The sequence below is a fragment of the Cavia porcellus genome, unplaced genomic scaffold, assembly GCF_034190915.1.
Source record: "Cavia porcellus strain 051 isolate PalLab524CR breed Dunkin Hartley unplaced genomic scaffold, mCavPor4.1 scaffold_20, whole genome shotgun sequence".
NCBI lineage: Eukaryota > Metazoa > Chordata > Mammalia > Rodentia > Caviidae > Cavia > Cavia porcellus.
In genome coordinates, this window is record NW_026947503.1 from 57,317,507 (window position 1) to 57,336,092 (window position 18,586).

Here is an 18,586-nt window from a genome sequence, read left to right on the forward strand (position 1 = left end):
CTTTGACCTGGATCCCTGAACCCCTTGTGGTGTCACACCCAGCATCACGTGGTATCTGGGGGCTTGGGCTCTGTCTCCTCTTCTGATCTTGAGATGTGATTTATAAAACAGTGATCCTGGCTAGTCACACCCTGGGTATTATGAAAGCTAATTGATGTTTGAGTTACAATGCCATATTAATTTGACTTTGTTTTAGATCATAAGATTACTATATGAACTTTAAATTATTTTTGTAGCTCTTTATTCTGAATTATTTGGTTATTTATTTTTGGCATTAGGAAGCAAAGTCAAGGATACTACCTCTGAGCCACCTCCACAACCCTTTGTCATTTTTCGTTTAGAGACAGTGACTTGCTGGGTGATACAGGCTGGCCTCAGACTTGTAGTTCTGCTTCAGCCTCCCAAATAGGTGGGATCACAGGCTTGTGCCAGCCCACTCATTTTCTTCTTTCTTTCATTCCCTCCTTCCTTCCACCAAGGATTGAACCCACGGTCTTTACACTGAGCTACATCCCCAGCCCTTTTTGTTTTTCCAGTTTTGAGACAGGGTTTTGTGAAGTCTCTAAATTGCCCAGGATGGGTTTGAATTTGGGATTCTCCCACCTCAGCCTCTCACAGTGCTGGGATTACAGATATACCACTACACCTAGCTTAAATCTTTTACTCCACCTTCTGGGCTTTGCTAGGTGGCTTCATAGCATACAGATGATGTTGCCTTAATAAAGCTTCTTGTCAAAGATCCCCATGTCTGGGTTTTTCCTTGACTTGTGGTTGATAACCACTAGCACCACTCAGGGTTTCCGGTCACCTGGCCCTGGGGAGGGGTGCTGCTGGAAATGAGCAGAAGGAGCTGGTGATGGGCTGTGTTTGTCATGGTTGCTGAACTCCAGCTTTCCCGGGTTGCTGTGTGTTTTAGCAGAGCCAGCAGAGGTTCGGCTCCGCTGAAAATGCAAACAACAGTGTGAAGACAGCCTGGGGTTCAGAGGTGATGCAGAGTGGGGTTGTCATGGGGGAGCCGGAGCGTTGGTCCCAAAGGGGCCATGGACAGTATATGCCCTGGAGGACTCCACTCCCAGAAGGCCCAGGTCCGCCTCCAGCCCAGCCGTGTGTGATACTACAGAGGCCGTGTCTGCCGTGTGCCGCTGTCTCTCACTCGTGTCACGCCCATGTTACACCCTGGCCGTACCGGATGACCTCATAGAGCCTTTGTCCTCCCAGGATGTGTGCTTGGTGACCACTTATTACCTTATCCTGGATGATGCCTTGAACCTGGCATCACGGGAAGAAAAGCCCTGGTTTGCAGCCACAGGCTTGTCATATTTTTGGCAGTGACTGTGCTGAGCCGGGGCAGTAACTAGTGGTTTTTCCAGCAGTTGTCTGGTCCTGTGTTTCCTGCACAAAGCCATTAAGGGGCGCTGTGGCAGCTTCGCCTGCCTGCATGCCCAGCAGTGTGGGGAAGGAGATGTGGCATTTTAAGTTCTTAAGCCAGGACTGAGAGTAGCCTCAGACATGACCCTCACTTCCTGCTGCTGGGTTACTTGTTTACATGAGAATGCACCAGAAGTGATTGTTCATTTGAAATAGGACCAGAGATTGGGGCATTCAGACTTGACTTTAATATGAGAAATTCTAAGTTAAAAAGTCAGTGCCACAGTTTCTTGAAGACTGGAGATTTCTAAGGTGAAGCAGAATTCTGCATCCCTTAATTTTCCATGAAAATCATTCCGGGCTGGGTAAGGTGGTACATACCTGTAGCACAGCATTCTGGAGGCTGCGGCAGGACGATCACTGTGAGGCTACCCTTGGCCAGCCTGAAATACCTAGCAAGACAACCCAACCCAACACAACAACAAAAGACGCATTCCTGCAGAGTCATAACAGGTGTCTTCGTTGAAACTGCCAGGTTAACTTAGCACTATTTGTAAAGCACTGACAGGTCAGTTACAGTCCGAATGCTGGTGAACCTTAATTTTTTCATGATTGATGATTTTTTTTAAGGAGCTGGCCCATCTTCATCAAACCTATTGATGGTTGGAATTCCTCAAATGTATCTTTATAGGCTGATATTTAATTTCAAGTTTATAGTATAAAAAGTTATCTTTGTCGGGGGAAATTTAGCACTCAACTTTTCCTCTGTTCTCTCCAGAGGAAAGCTTTTGTAGAAAAAAATTTTTTTTGAGACAGTCTCATGCAGTTGTTCAGCTGACCTTGAACTCATTACAAAGTGCAGGCTGGCCTTTAACTCATGGTGATCCTCTTGCCTCAGCCTCCCCAGTGCTAGGATTATAGGTGTGTGACTTCACCTGGTGTTTCCGTAGGCTCAGAGAGGGGAGAAGGCAAGATAGGAAAGTACCTCGAAGGATGCCTGAATGGTTATGGGAGCTCCTTGGTGCCCTGGCACTGGGTCTAGCCGGGACTCCCTGGAGCACTTCCACTTGGGTCGAGCTGCTAGGGAGTTCTGGACTTGGGCTCTGGTCCCTGAGCGGCTGGAGCGTGGGTCTCTAAGGCTTCCTGGTGCTGCAGTCCTTTGTAGCTGCTCTGTTGCTGTCAGAGTGGGAAGCGTGACAGAGGAAGGGAAATGTGTGGCTGTGGCCATGCTGTTCTCAGAAACCGCAGATGGGCTCTGGCTAGGCCATGGCTGGGTCACACTCGCTCTAACCTGTGGTCTGAGGGCAGGCACAGATCTTCCCTGGGCTCTTGAGTTGAAGTAATGTTAAGGCCAAACTTTTTCTTCCTCTATCTTTTTATCTTTCTGTCTGTCTGTCTGTTTGTTTGCTTTCTTTCTTTCTTTCGATAGAGTCTTGCTATGTAGTTGAGGCTCACCTTGAACTCACTATCACTGTTGCCTCAAACTTGCAGCAATTCTCCTGCCTCAGCCTCCTGAGTGCTGGGATTGTAGGTGTGCATCTCCACACCGGGCTGGAGTTGAACTCTGTCAAGGGAATGTTTGTGAGCCTGTCTGAGTCAGAGGGAGAATGAAGAACAAAGGAGAAAGGTATAAGGAAAGTCAGAAGGGAGGAGGAGAAAGACTTTAGGGAGCACAGTCACCATTAGGAAATAAGTATGAAGTCTAGAGCTTCTCCACAATCAGGGAGTTAATGTACGGACAAGTCCTCCTAGCTGTGAAGGAGGTGCTGCCTGTGTACCCCTCGGGAATTACTACTGTGGGCTACGCCTAGAGCCACGTGGACCTTGGGGTCTTGCACTTATTATTTTCATGTGGGCCACTAGGTGTCAGTAGAACACAGGCTTTTCCAGAATTCTGCATGGGGGACCCTGGGGCTCAGGAACAAGAACAGTGTCTGCAGGGAGCAGATGTTCTTTCAATAATGCCTGCCCTATTTGAAAAACAAGTGATATAATTTAATTAGCCTCCATCACAGTGACAACACTTTTCTCATCCATGCCAACAGACTTCCATTGAGCTTGCATGCGAGTATAGACCCAGCCCCCTTCACGCGAGAGGCCAGAGGCCGCATCTGTGCTCATGAATCAGTTACAGGAAAGGACAAGGTGCCACAGTTTTCAAAGCAGACCCCTGGCGAGAAATCCTTCAACATTAGGGTGGGCAGTTTCCAGTTGGGACTTGTGGAGTCCCTGTCCTCATCCATGCATCCATCTGCCTTCCTGTCTGTCTATCTGTCTATCTCTCTCTCTCTCCTTCCCCCTCCCCACAGCCCCACACTCCCCAGGCGCCTGAGGTTCCACTGAGACCACCTCAGGTCTTCATTCTGTCCTTCTCCCTTGTGGCCAAACAGGGAAATGAGAGCAGACACCAGAGCAAGACAGCAGCAGCTGGTGAGCCCTCGAGTGGCCAGAGGCCTCATGGCTGCTCATGTCCGGGCCTTGGCTGCTTCGGGCACCCAGCTCTGATCAGGAAGGAGGGTGGTCAGGGTCACCTCTCTGGAGGGTAGCTTTGTCACCAGGTGTGAATGCAGATTTTAGTGCATGTGTCTTTGAACAGCGATCTGACTTCAGGGAATTTACCCTGAATATTGTGAACATGTCATGAATATGAAGACAAAACACAGTTAAGGATAATCGCATTACATTACAGTAGTAAGAATGTAGGATTCACTTAAATATCCAGCAGTGGGGTGATACTATTTTTCACTGTTGCTTTGGGTTTTTTGAGATAGAGTCTCACTATGAAGTTCAGGCTGGCTTTGAACTTGTGTAACCTAGACTGGCTTCAAACCCACAGTGATCCTCCTGCCTCAGCTTCCTGAGTGCTGGGATTACAAATAGTATATTCATTTATTAATTGAGGATGACTTTTCTTGACATGGAAGGAGGCAAAATTAAACAAATTATAAACAATATGTACAGAGGGGGTCCCGTGTAAATGCATGTTCATGTGGCCGCTCTTCAGGGGACATGGAGCAAGGTATTAAGAGGAGTTTTCTGTAGGTCTTGGGCTTGTAACTGCTGTAGTTTTCTCACTTAGATGTATTTTCAAATTTTTCTGAGTTGGTATTACTCTTTAATCAGAAAGATTGTATTTATATAAAAAACAGTAACTTGCCTCCACTCTATGATTTTATGTGATTCTAACTTTATAGCTTTTGGAGATGTTTTCTTTTTTTCAGTGCCAAAGATCAGACTCCTGCTAGCCTAGGGCTGTGCTGAGCTAAAGCCATACTCCTTGTGTGTTTGCTTTTAATACGATTACTTTGTTGGTTTTTTCTATTTGAAATTGCTTTTATTTTTGTTCTAATGTATCTACACATTATTACGTTTGTGTTACGGAATGATTCCTTTCATGGGGCTTGGGACGTATACATAACATATCTTAATTCTTTTTACAGTGCTCCGCTTTCCCTTTTCTCACTTTTTCTTTTTAGACATTTAAAAACCTTTAATTTTTTGAGACAGGGTCTTGCCATATAGTTCAGGCTGGCCTTGTACGCACTGTGTAACCCCGGGCTATCTTCAAACTCAAAGTGATCCTCCTGCCTCAGCTTCCTGGGTGCTGGGATTACAGTGGTGAGCCACCACACCCTGCATTATTAGCTTCTTGTCACGATTATAGGTTACAACGTGACTGTTAACAAATGTTTACTGAGTTTGAAATTTTTAGAATTCATTATTAGGGCCATTTTAAGGAGTCAGATAAAGAATGTAGGCATTTTTTGCTCTTATGTCTTTTAAAGCCAAAAAGCCGTCAGCACCAGCATTCTGTTCAGGGCAGAGTCTCCGCAGAGCTTCAGAGGAGATGCCACTGACCTCAAGGCTGGATCATTCATATTGTATTAATCTAAGAGAGACCGGAAGTTGTGTTAAGTTCCTAAGGTGACACATGGCGATTCGTTCTGTGGATGTGCGTGTCTGCCACATCCCAGACGCTGCTCTGGGAGCTGGATGTGTGTGTGCCCCTACACACCAGAGAGTGGCAGAAGGTAATAATATTTTATTATTACTTGTTTTTTCAGGGTCTTGCTATGCAGTTCAGGCTAACCTTGAACTCACTACATAGTCCTGGCTGGCTTCAAACTCTGGGCAGTCTGCCTGCCTCATCCTCCTGAGTACTGGGATTACAGACATGTGTTACGACACTTGGCAGGTTGTTATTTTATACAAGATGGGCAAAGAAGACTCAGAGATGATGTTAGAGCAAAGATTCGAAGTCACACGAGTAGCCATGCAGCTGTGGCCAACAGGCCCCTGGTACAGGGCACAAAAGCAAGCCCAGAGGTACCGGCTCATTTCATGATCAGCAGTGAGGCTGGAGAGCATTTTAATTCCCACTAGTAAATGGAAACCTCCATTCACTCAGAACCTAAGAGATTTCAGGGTCTGCTCTGCAGCGGCCCAGCCACCATGACCTTTTATAGGCCGCCATGAGCTTTTATAGGCCGAAAGTGGAGGGGAGAAGCTCCTTAACTGGCTACAGCGAGGCATTGGGCTTCTGTGGGTGTGGCTTAGTGGGAGGGCCCAGCTTATGGAACCTGTGGGCTGGCTGGCTCTGATTGGCTGGGCTCAGGGTTTTTCATTGTTATTTATTTGAGACAGGGATGTGCTATGCAGACTAGCTTCAGACCGAGACAGACTGTCCTGTGTTAGCCTCTGGAGCGCTGAGATTATAACAGGTGTGTGCCACCATGTCAAGTTCAGCTTTTTTTTTTTTTTGTGGGATTTGTTTGTATTTTATTTTTCAGTTTGTTACCATAAATGGCTTCAAGTTAAATTATTTGATCTGGTTATGTAAGAGCCTTGGGTACAGAGACAACCCCAGGCTACAGCTTCCTTATTTGCTTTAACACCACAGTGGTGACATTTCTTTCTGCTGCTGTGCTTCAGTCCTGCTCCACCCAAATGACCAGCCATCTACTGAAAGAGGGGACAGCATGGGGACAATCAAGAATGCTGCCATTCCTTCCAGCTGGTGGCGGAAGTTAGTCAGCTAATTGCAGAAATGTTCCTTTGGAAAACAAAACAAATTGAACTTTTTTGCTTTTGAAACAGGATCTGGTTTGTAGATCAGACTCTCCTCAAACTCACTGTGTAGCCCAGGCTGGCCTTGAAGTCATGGTGATTATCCTGCCTCAGCCTCCTGAGTGTGGGGATTACAGGCGTGCCCCCCCCCCATGTCTGGCTATACATCATGCCTTGAAAAGGCTGGGTAACGATGTGGGTATTGTGATGATTCCTCTGCAGTCCCCAGAAACCCGTGGGTTTCCACCCCAGCCAGAAGGAGGCTCCTGGAGTATTAGGTGATAATTCATTGCTCCCTGAAGACACGATTCTGTAAAAGCTTTTCAAGGGGCCACAAAATCACAAAGAAACACTACCTGGTTAGCTCCATCGTGGGCTCATCTGAACACTGCCCTGGAAGAATGGAACCCAGCTGTGGTGAGCGTCATCTGGGCAGCGCATCCAGCTGTGGACCCCGGCGAACTGAGGCCCACGCTGCTTCTCCTGTGGCTGTGAGCCCAGGCCTCTGCCCCAGGTTCTTCGAGCCACACTGCTGCCCCCACCCTGGGCTTTGCACATGCTAAGCTTGCTCCTGGATCGTTGTAGGCCCGCTGCCTCCATGGCAGGTTCCCTTCCACCTCTGTTGGCTCCTCAGCCACACCACACTGCCACATCTGCGTGTCACCTGGTTCATCCACAAGTAGTGACGGAAAATTGGAATCTGAGGCGCTCAGTAGAGTGAGTGAAATCTCAGTCTGTTCAGGCCGCTGTAACCTGGGCTGTGGGTCTGCAACCTACAGACGTTCATTCTCAGCACTCGAGGCTGAAGGTCTGTGGTAGCAGGTTCAGGCCTGGCATGGCCCACTTCGTGGCCGTGTCACTGCGTGGTACCACAGAGGGTAGAAGAGTGTAGAACTCCCTGAGGTCCTGTTAGAAGGCTGCCTGACCACATCCTGACCATATCCCAAACGGGCCACCTCTTCATAGCCTCGCCTTGCGGTTAGGATTTCAATGCTCACTTGGCGGACACAAAGGTTCCCTGCGACAGTGTCTTACCAAACCCAGAAGCGCCTAGTGCTGAGCAGTCAGCAGTGAATACAAGAGGAAGTGATGCTGGAGAAAATAGGTTTGATTCTTACCCTCAGAGATGCAGAAAGCATAAATGTGCAATGTATTTAATTGGAATTTTGTTCCCTGGGGGCTAGGGGACCATCCCAGTCATCCACTCAGTTTCCATGTGGAAGCCTCACTGTAGCTCACCTCAGTTCACCGTCCCTCTGCAGCCTTGGCCTCTTCCCAGCCTAGCTGCACCCTGTCCGCCTCCATTCCTGGGCCGTCCCTCTCCGGGCTCCCCTCGGCCCTGGGCCTCTGCACTGGCAGCGTCTGCAGGGTCGGGGCCCTTCCATTGCTCAACCCCGTCTTCCATGCCTGTTTGTACTTTGGCTTTCTCCTCCAACACTGCTTCCCGTTTTTGCTGATGAGGTCAGGCGTGAAGGACTATGGCATAGTCCTTAGTTTGTTTGGTAACATTTGTCCCTGTTGCACTTGACATTTCTTTTTTTATGAGTGAACCTCTCACATAGGTCTCACCCTGTAAGACAGAGTTGCATTGCGGTGTAGTTAGACACTCCCTTACTTGGCACCGACAGCAGCCGGACAGTGAGTGGAGCAAAGCCAGGGGCTCGCCTGTCCAGACAGTTAGTTCATTCGAACTTCAGTCGTACAAATGTGCATTATTTGCCCGTGTTCGGGTCAGGCTTTTCGTCTGCATGTGGACTGTTGGCTGGTACTCCCCTGGGTCTTTTCTTACATAGGTTACTCTTCAGGTGTATTCTGTGATTTTCAGTTGAAAAGTTTATTCTTGAAAATGGAACAAGAACTTTGGCCCTTTGAAGCCACATGCATGCAGAATCCTTAATTTTTAGCTCTTTTTCCCTTATCTCTTACATTTGCCTTGCCCACACCTGCTCTGGCAGCAATTTTCCCACTGACTCCTATTTATTATTATTTTTCTGAAGTCCAGAGGCACTGTGCCCCTGAGCTACTTCTCCACCCCTTTTTCTTTTCTTTTTGTAGAATTTTGAGGCAGAGTCTCTAGGTCACTAAGTTGCCCCTTGAACTTGCAGTTCTCCTGCTTTACTCACCCAGAGGGTTAGGGTTATCAGTGTGTGCCTTTATGCTCTGTTTCAGTTTTTATTTTGAAACAGAACCTCGCAAAACTACCCAGGATAGCTGTAAGCTTGAGATCTTCCTGCCTCAGCCTTTAGTTGGATGTCATATTCTCCGTAACATCTGTGGTGCTGTGCTTGGCTGTGCTAGAGAAAGGCGGCTTCTCACCCATGAGTACCAGGAGGGCCAGGGGACCCGCCACCGCCCACATCGCCCACAGGCATCCAGAGTTCTGCTGGGAGCACCTTGGGCTCGCCCCTGACTGGTCCACATGGTCCTGGTGTCACAGGCCTGCATCCTGATTCCACGTTTGGAGCTCACGCAGCTGCCTTGCTGTGTTTCCCAGAAGCCTCATGGGTTCAGCTGGATCCCCATGTGGTTTTCCAGTTGAAGTCATTTCTCTGTATTTCAGGGCAGAGGGGTTCAGATACAAGATGTTCCCTCGCCTTGTTTTCCTTTCCTCGCGTCCGTGGCTGCTCACGTACTCATATGTATGTGTCTTGGAAAACACAGCTCAGCAGAATTTTCTTTGTTTATTTTAAGAGGGACTCAAGTATGAATGTCTGGGACCTCCTGGCCTTACGTTCCCAAGTCCTGGCCTCCTGCAGCCAGGCCAGCTGCTCCAGCGGCTGGTGCACCCCTCCTTCCTCATGGATGCTCTGCCCGCACCATGTGCCCTGTGCCTTACGGTGCCCGGCACGCATGGGCCCATGCCCTGCCCTCTGGCACGCACAGAATCTCAGTGGGAAGAGCTTGTCCTGGGGGAATAGCAGGCGGCTGAAGTCACCCGTGGCCCTCAGGGGCAGAGGCTGGCACTCCCCACTTCTTTGGTCTGTGCACCTTTGTTTGGGGGCTCACACCTCACACACCAATTGCTGCAGCAGGGGTGGCGACAGCAGAATATTCCTTACATAATCAGCCGCCTCGTCTGCTGCCTGACTCCTCTTGGGCCTGGACCTTCCCCATTTCCTTATTGATTAGTATCTCCTGTAGCAGCGTGAGCACCACTAGGGCCTAGTACCAAAGCGGGTGAAAAGCTAGGGCTGTGGAGCCAGGGGGATCTGAATTCAGATTCTGGCTTTGCCATTTTAGCTGTTCTAATCACAGGCAAATTACTCAGAAGTCTGTGCCTGGGTGTCCTTATCCAGTGCAGTGGGATCATGAAGACTTCCCCTGTGTGTTCCCTAAGTGGGAAATGCACCGAGCAGGCCTAGCCTGCAGCCCTCAGGGCTAGGTTTCCTCTGCACTCCAGACACTAGTGTCAGCCTGCCCTGGTCACAGGGTTTGTTGAATGCGGGATTGAAAGTGAAAAACAACTGGCTGTGCATTCACCGAATCATGAAGTCAAGGACTTTCTGTGTTGCCTTCTTTGTGTGATCACTGGGCAGGGCTGGAAAGATTCAGCACAATGCCTCGTGTGTCATAAGCACCTCGGGTCAACAGTGAAGCTGCCAAGTCCTGCACCTTGGAGGTTGCTCTGGGTACTAACTGTATACAGTATGAAAGTCTTGAAGGTCTTGCTGGACCTAGGCATCTTGAAATGCTAGGTGAAGTTCTGATCTTGGGTAGAGGGCCTGCCCCCTGCCAATTATACAGACAAACTTTTTTCTTTCTTTTTTTTCCCCACCTTTCTATCTTTTTTTTTTTTTTTTTTTTTTTTTTTTTTTTTTTGAGACAGGGCTTTGCTATGCAGTTCTGGTTGGCTTCAAACTTGTAGCTGTCCTCCTGCCTCATCTGCCCAAGTGCTGGGGTTACAGGCCTCAACCTTCATACCTGACTTGAACTTTTAAAAATTCATCCTTAAAAAAAACAGCCTTTAATTCCATGGTTCTTTTTGCTGTGATTCTGTCTAGCCGTTTGCTATATCCCAAGTAAATAGCCTTTTTACAATTTTACCGGCCCATTTAAAATCACCATCCTTGCTGGGGTGTCATGGTGCATGCATATAATCCTAGCACTTGGGAGACTGAGGCAAGAGGATGCTGGAAGTGAGGCCAGCCTGGGCTACATAATGAGTTCAAGGTCAGCCTGAACTCCATAGTGAGATCCTCTCTCAAAAAATAAACAAACCAACAAACAAAATCACCACCCTTGAGAAGATCAGTTGTGTTCTCCTTCCCAACCTGCAGCAAGGACTCCTGCATTTCGAACTCTGAGGTCTGAGGTAAAAGGATCTCAAGCTTAAGCCCAGGCAGCTAGCAGCTGAGTAAGATCTTTCTTCAAAACAAAAGAAAGCGGGGCTGGGGGTTTAGCTCTGTGGCATAAGTGCCTGCCTGGCAAGCACGAGGTCTTGTGTTTGATCTCAAGTACAAAAAAGGGGAGGAAAAAGAATAAAAGAAAAAGCTGGTGATATAACTGATGTAACTCTCAGCTCAATCCTCAGTATAAAATATAAACAAAAACACCCCACATCTCATTTAACAGGCACTTTAAAGATATTTAGACAACCTGTGCTGTTAGAATTGGTGCTTGGGAGGGGTGTCAGTGCCTCCAGCTTTATCTTTTCCAACATAAAGTAACAAAAACTATGGCTCCTCCCCCTCTTTCAGATCTGATGTGCTGACATGGCTTCCGGCCTCCACGCTGTTTGTAGGTGTAATCTATGCGGGCTCCAGGGCCTTGTCCAGACTGGTAAGTGTTAAGGGTTGGAGGTCGCCCCTCCCTCTTCTTCCCCTTTGCTTTTTAACTCACTGCTCCTGGGAGTCGCGTATGAAGGGCAAAGCATCAGCTTTATTACTCACTAAACTAGGCTGGACAGCAAGTCTGGGGGCAACAAGGGATATTCCCCCCACTTTTATGTACTTTTATGAGGATAAGGAGGAAACCAGGCAGGGCCATGTGCCAGTTAACATTAGCAGTCACTGGGCTGGGGATTTAGCTCAGCAGCATAAGCGCCTGCCTTGCAAGCAGGCAGTCGTGAGTTCGATCCCTGGTACCGATAAAAAACGAAAAAGACAAAACAAAACAAACCCATTAGCAGTCACCTTGATTGGATTAAAAGACTTCTGGCAAGATGCTGGATAACAGGGCACTACACTCATCACTGACATCTATAGCTGAACATTCTGTTATGGTGTTAGGCCCAGGTGACAAAGCCAGGTCCCTGGGGCACATATCTGGTTGGAGGGTGTAATTCACTGGTGTTTTCTCCTGTGTGCTGTTCCCTGGCTGCCAGTAAGTGAGTACTTTGCTCTGCCACACCAGTCTGCCCTAATGTTCCTGCTGTGGAGCTTGCTGACCACGGACTGAGTCCTCTGAAACCATAAGCCATTTAACCCATTTCCCCCTTTAAGTCGTGGCTATCGGTTGTTTGATCCCAGCAGTGGGAAAGCTGACCAGTCAGGCCAGCTTGTCTCACAGGTGGAGAGCTACACTGATAGAGAAGCAGGAGAAACAGTAGTGGAGTTTCAGAGCCTGCCAGGAACAGGTTCTGCTTGGGCAGCCTCCCCCACCCACTCAGGAGAGCCAGCTCCCCTTCCCCATTGCAGGCAGCCCCAGGATGGTGAGGAGGACTCAGCCTGTCCTTCTGCGGGCTGGTAGCGTGGGCAGTGAGTGCTGGGCTCAGAGCTGACTCTCGGCACCCGGGGCTGCTGTAGATAAGTTGTTCTTCCCTCTTCCCTCTTCTTTATCCCCAGGCTTGAGCCTCTCACATGTAGGGACTAAAGAACAAAGCTGTTTCCAGGTGACATTAGTTAGAATTTTAAACGTTGCTATTTTGCCTTCAAAAGAGAATCCGTTCAAACCACCTCTGCTGGAAGCTGGCCTTCTTCCTTTCTCATACCCTGCCTGTGAACTGGCTCGTATCTCAAGAAAATGTTCCACGTTCTGACTTTTGGAAAAATGCAGAATTTGCAAAATAATTCCATCTGTTTATAGTGTCTGTGTTGGTTAGTCCCTGAGATCCCAGATACAAAAACAGTACAAACAAACAAAACCCACCTAACTGGCTAACAATGTTATTGTTCCAACAACTCCAGGGTTGCAAAATAACGCCAGGAATGTAATTTCGCAACAAAATCACTATTTTCCCCTGTGATTCATAAACTGGAGAGGTGGGAGGGCAAGTACAGAGGGGGAAGCTTGCTGGGTGGGCTGGGAACTGACCTGTGGCGCTGCTGGTGTTGAGTTTGGCACCCAGCTGGCACTGTCACACGGGCTGAGTGTCTGGTGCCCTGGGCCCCTTTGCATTGCTGCTGCCCTTTCACCCTTCGGCCTGCAACGGGCATTTCTTCTCCAAAGCACAGAGTAGCGTATAGGATTCGCCAAAACAATATGTTGCTCAGAGGCTTAGTAGTTTCTTCTAGAGTCAGGTTTTTTTTTTTTTCTTTTTCTTTCAGAGACAAGGTTTCCCTATGCAATTGAGGCTGACCTTGAACTCACTTTGCAGACCAGGCTAGCCTTGAACTTGCTGTGATCCTTCTGCCTCAGCTTCCTGAGTGCTGGGATTATGGGTGTATACACCATGCCCAGCTCCTTTGTATTTTTTCCTGTGATTCTCACAGCCCTCGGACCTGTGATGGGGGCAGATGCCAGTCACTTAGCCCAGGAACAGCTGTGGGTGTCTTGCTAACCAGCCTGTCCTCTGGGGTAATGGCAGCTCTTCAGACTCCCCACTCACACCTTTACAGATTTGTTTCTTTAGGACCAGTGCAAATGGATTTTTTAAATGAACTCAGAGTATCATTGTTGTGTGTAACTTTGTATTCTTTTGACTGCATGTGTTAAAAAGTGGACAAACTGCTCTAAGCAGGTGGGGTTTACTAGTTTGAATAATAAAAAGTTGTAAACAGCTTGATCCAGAGATCTTAGTAGCACACTCAGAATCCACTTTCTTTCTGGGTATGGCGGTGCACACCTGTAATCCTTGCATTCTGGGAGGCTCAGGCAGGAGTATCACAGTCTGACTATCTTAGGGCTGAGGATGTAATCCAGGGCCAAGACTCAGTGTTTAGTCCTGCTCCCCTCTTTGTCTCTTAGTTCTGCCCTCAGTCTTCTACCATTTCACAGTCGGGGCCTCCCCTTTCAGGCACTGTTATCCTGCCTGCAGCCTCGTTCCTTTGGTAAAGGCGGTCTTCTCCTGCGTGATTCACTGGCTCAGTCAGGGCCACTGCCTGTCCCAGACCTGAAAATGCCAGGAGGGTGGGCCGTGTTGATTGGGCAGCCTGGGGACTAGCTCGCCTCCAGGGTGCTCAGAGAAACTCAGAACCCTGATTGTCCAGCTGAGGTCACTCAGCGTCCTGCCTGGACCCCACGAACTGGGAAAAAGCTGTGGTGGATTCTCACCAATGAGGTTCCTTACCAAAATGAGTGACACTGGCTGTAGGTGGCCTAGACCTGGCAAACGTCCATCCCGTGTGTCAGTCCAGATGGGGCTTCTAAAGCACGATGTGATCCCAGGGGTGCTGGCCTTTGACCCCTTCACACCCAGATAGATAGCACTAACCACATTGTTCAGTTAAGCTCTTTTTTTTTTTTTTCCTCTGCAAGGCTGTTGGGAGAAGGAAGCAGACCCTGATTCACATTCTAGTCTGAGTTTCTTATCTGCTCATGAACCAGCAGTTGACCGGCCTTGAGTTGGAGTGCCCAGCCTTCTCCCTGGCAAGGAGGAGCTGGTCAGTTCAGACTCTGAGCAGAGGAAGCTGACCCATGCTGCACAATCCCAATTGGAGAGGCAGAAGGAAGAGGAGGAGGAGGAAGAGGAGGATGAGGAGGAGGAGGAAGAGGAGATACTTACTGCTGTTTTCTAGTTTAAAGGACTTAGCCCAGCATCTCTCTTTTGTTTTTGGAGACCTTTGTTACATAGCTTTGTTACATAGCTGCTCAGGAATTCCCAGGGTGGGTGAACACCAGGCTCTGCTCACTTGCACAGTTTGTGTTGGATAGAAAACAGGCAGCAATAGGCTGCTGCCAAGCTGTTCCTGAGTCCATAAGGAGTTGGGGAGGCTCCCTTACCACCTGTTATGCAGAACATTCCCAGGTAGCTCCCTGTGTAAAGGCCCCCTTGATCTGAGGAGGCCTTGAAGTTCCATCCTCCGTGTGCTGCTCAGGGAGGAATCTGAACGCGAGTGAACTCCGAAAAGACCCTGCAGGAAGAGTTTTTTTCACTTCAAACCCAAAATCCATAGAGAGGGAAAGGAGATGATTCTTGCAGCTATACATTTATCGACTGTTTCTTTGTGATTGTGCTGGGGCTTAAAGGCCAAGAAGCTCAGGCTCCTGCCCTTGAGGATCTATAGGGGACCGAGGCAGTGAAGGACGCAGTGCCCCTGGGGATTGCAGCTGTGAGTAGGAAGGGCTCAGAGTGTGCCAGGTGCTTTCTCTTGCCAGTACTGATGACATGTGAAGTTGGATTCACTGTTCATCCTGCACAGGTTCGTTGGGCCTGCCTGTGACCTATGCTGCACACTCATGGTGTGAGGGTCAGACTTTGGGCAGTACAATTGTTACCAGGGCCCGGGGGCTATGGGATCCCTCTAGAGATAGGTTTCCAGGTTTGGGTTATCCTAAACAAAGAATGGGACAAGCCAGGTGCAGAAGGTAGTACAGTTTATATTTATTAAAGGAAAATCAGTGCATTCCACAGAATGAGAGTGGGTCGCTGAGAAAGAGGAACACTGTGACCATCAATGGCCAATGTCCTTTTATCTCCCAGTTTTCAGGCTGACCTCAGATCTAAGTTTTCATAGCAAAAATTTGCTTGATCTTGTGGCAGAAAAGTGGAAAATTGCATGTTCTGATTCGTCCCGGACTCAGGGCTGGGGAGCTGTTTTATTTTTCTACATGTGTCCTGGATCTCCACAAGGTACAGCCACTTGCCCAGCCAGCTGGCCACACTCTAATCACCCGCCTCACCACTTTGATGGGTCTTTATTACTCGTGATAAATTCCTGACACCAGAGGCTTTCTAAGCTTGGCAGTATTGCCTCAACCTTTTCTGGCAAGTGTCTGGGACAGATGTGCAAATTCCCGCAAGTGGCCTGCTTGTGAACAGCCGTCCGGTGCTGCTGCTCAAACCATGCCATGTTCTTGCTTAGGGAAAGCCAGGGCCAGGGGCTCTGCTGATCCGGATGAAGGCACCTTGACAGGACTAGAATTGCTTTTCCCTCTGGGCTCTTCACTCGGTCCTTCCTAAACTGTTTGCCATGGTTTCTGTCTTCAATACAAGCACAGCATTCACAAAATATTGTGGGTGGATGTGAGACGGAGGGAGGTGTTGGTGAGGATAATTAAACCCGTGTGGAATGAATTCCTCAGTAAGCCACACTGAGCTTGTGGATTTCTCTCTCTTTGGTTCCAATATCACGTAAAGGAACTTGGGACCCCAAAGGAAAAGAACGTAAATGTTGGTGAGCAAGAAGACTCTGCCCCATCCTTCCTGTTACTCCTCCTAGAAGCAGGCAGCTCTCCTCTTTCATGCTGTTTCTTACCAAGAGGACCAAGATGACTTACCAGGATTACTTTTTAAAATATGGGCTGGGTGGCTGTACAGTAAACCCTCTCAAGATTTTAATTATTTTCTTCATTTGAAAATATTTCCCCAGGAGCCTTATTAAAATTGGACCTTAGGGAGAAACCTTCAAGACATTTGATTTGAGAGTGATTTCTTGGGTATGATACCAAAGGCACAGGAATAAAAGAAAAAAACAGACTAACTGGGTTTCATCAAAGGAAAAATTTTGGTGCATCAAATGACACTATCAATAAAGTAAGAAGGCATCCTGTAGAGTGAGAGAAAATGTTTGCAGGTCACTGACCTGATAAGAGATGTGCAGACTGTGAGAACTCCGAACACTCAACAGCAAAAACCCAGACAAATATCATTCAAAAATGGACAGAGGACTCAAATAGATATTTCTCTAAAGGATCGTACATAATGGCCATGAAAAGCTTGGGCATTAATCATTAGGAAATTACACATTAATTTCCTAATGCGACCATCCTATGCCCATTAAGTCATGTTGGTAAGGATGTAGAGAAGTTGGAAACGTTGTGCACTGCTGTTGGAAAAGTAAAATTGGATCGCTGCTACAGGAAATAGCGTGATGGTTCCTAAAAGGATTAAAAATAGAATTGTCATTCGGTTTTGTAGTGTGGGTGATGGGGGCCCAGGGAATAGGTTTCCATGTTCTTGTGTGTGGCGAACAAAGAATTGGACAGTTTATAATGGTAAGAGCAGCTAAGTTTAATGAAGCTTAAAGGATGATGTTATGCTCAGAGAGAGTGGCCTTGCATCAGAAGAAAGGAAAATGGCACGACTTGAAATGTATGCCCAGCTTAGTGTCTGTGTCCCTGGATCTTTCAGATCATGACTGATGTGATCGACAAGGTGCTGATTCATATCAGTGGTATCTACTGCTCATGTCCTTTCTAGCTCTGTTATAATCAGATGCATGAGATGTATATGTATAAACTTGGTAATGATCTCTGAGTGAAGAAAGGTCATTGTAGGGCATGCCAACAGGTCTAGCATAGATGCATCCTGGTTTGGGACATTGGACTTTCCAGGGGTCTATGTTATTCTTATTTTTGCTTCTAGAGAGTGAACCTTAACATAATGGTCAGGAGGGTTGGCCCTGGGGCATTGCCCAGTTTCAGGAAAGTGGGGGGAACCTATCCCATCACCCCAACTGTACTCTGTATATTAATTCTGCTTTTGAGTATATATCCCCCCAGAGAACTGCAAATGGGGTTGTGAAGGGAGGTTTGTGTGCCCTTGTTCATTTGCTTATTATTCCCAACAGCCAGGAGTGGAAACAACCTGAGCATCTATCAGAGGATAAATGGATAAACAGTATGCAGTGTATGCATGCAGTGATGCATTATCAGCCCTAAAAAGGGAGAAGATCCTGTTACATGCAACAGTGTGGGTGAAGTCACAAATGGGCAAATACCGTGTAATTCTACCTACATAGAATACTGAGAGTAGTTAATTTGCAGGGATAGAAATAGAATGATACTTACGAGGGGCTAGAGGAAAGAGTAGCGAGTTAGTGTTTAGTGGGCACAGAGTTTCAGTTTTGCAAGATGAGGAGCATTTTGGAAATGATGGCACAATGATATGAATGCATTTAATGCTGCTGAGCTGTGCACTTGAGAACAATTAAAATAGGGGCTAGAGTCGCAGCTCAGTATGCAAAGGCCCTGGGTTCAGTGTCCAGCGCCGAAAGAGGAGGAGAAGAGGAAAGAGGAGGAAAAGGATGTTAAAGTGATAAATTTTATATTATGTGTGTAAATATAAAATAAATTTATATTTACCACAATTTTTAAAAAGAAAAAAAGAAAAAAGGAAAGAATACCAGCAGAATTTTTCTTGAAGGACTCTATGAAAAAGCAGAGGTAATAATGTGCTTTCACTTGGTTCACGCAAAACTCCTTTGGGCTGCTGTGGGATACACAGTAGTTAGCTTAACTCAATTCTTTTGTAGGTAGTTGGGTAAAAGTACAAGAAAAATAGTTTCCCGAGACCAGGCGAATCTGCCCACTGCTGTGACCCAGGCATTTGTGCCAAGCTGGAGAGTTGGTATCTTCTGAGACCTTTTCTATTTCCACATGTGTCTCTAAGACACATCTAAGATCTGTATTTGCCAAACTGCAGTTTGGCAATTTTTTATACAAGGTTCCTAACACAGTCAGCTACTTGATGTGATGCATGGAGGACAGAGATGACCTCCAGGCTGTAGTGGAGATGCACTGGGAGAGGGCAGTCAGCTCTCCTGCCCTGGAGGAGTTTGCCATCTACCAGCAGACTAATAAAGAATAATGCAAATAAACATTTAAAATATTTCATGTAAATCACTGTCTGAATATTCCTATTCACACAATATGTATATTCAAATAGCTCACCATCTTCCGAGGATGCATGGTAGCTTATAAAATAATTAGGATTGAAACAAGGTCAGTGTTTTTATGAACAAGATTATAGAAAAAATATTGGTAAAGAGCAGATGAGACTACAAAGAGATTTAGTGCATAGAAATTTATACTTTAATATCTCTATCTTAGT

The 18,586-nt window shown here is 47.3% G+C and overlaps 1 protein-coding gene across 8 annotated transcripts in view; it reads left to right on the forward strand.

Annotated features, from left to right (window-relative positions):
- Tmem241 (transmembrane protein 241) overlaps positions 1 to 18,586 on the forward strand; it is a 112,453-nt gene that overhangs the window by 7,967 nt on the left and 85,900 nt on the right. For all 8 annotated transcript variants that reach the window (XR_001202213.3, XR_010041477.1, XR_002792287.2 and 5 more), the window contains one exon: positions 11,133 to 11,214. Coding sequence is in view for 4 of the 8 variants with exons in the window: in XM_013157246.3 (XP_013012700.1) it covers positions 11,133 to 11,214 (82 nt within the window). In the remaining 4 variants the exon portion in view is untranslated. The remainder of the gene's footprint in view (positions 1 to 11,132; positions 11,215 to 18,586) is intronic.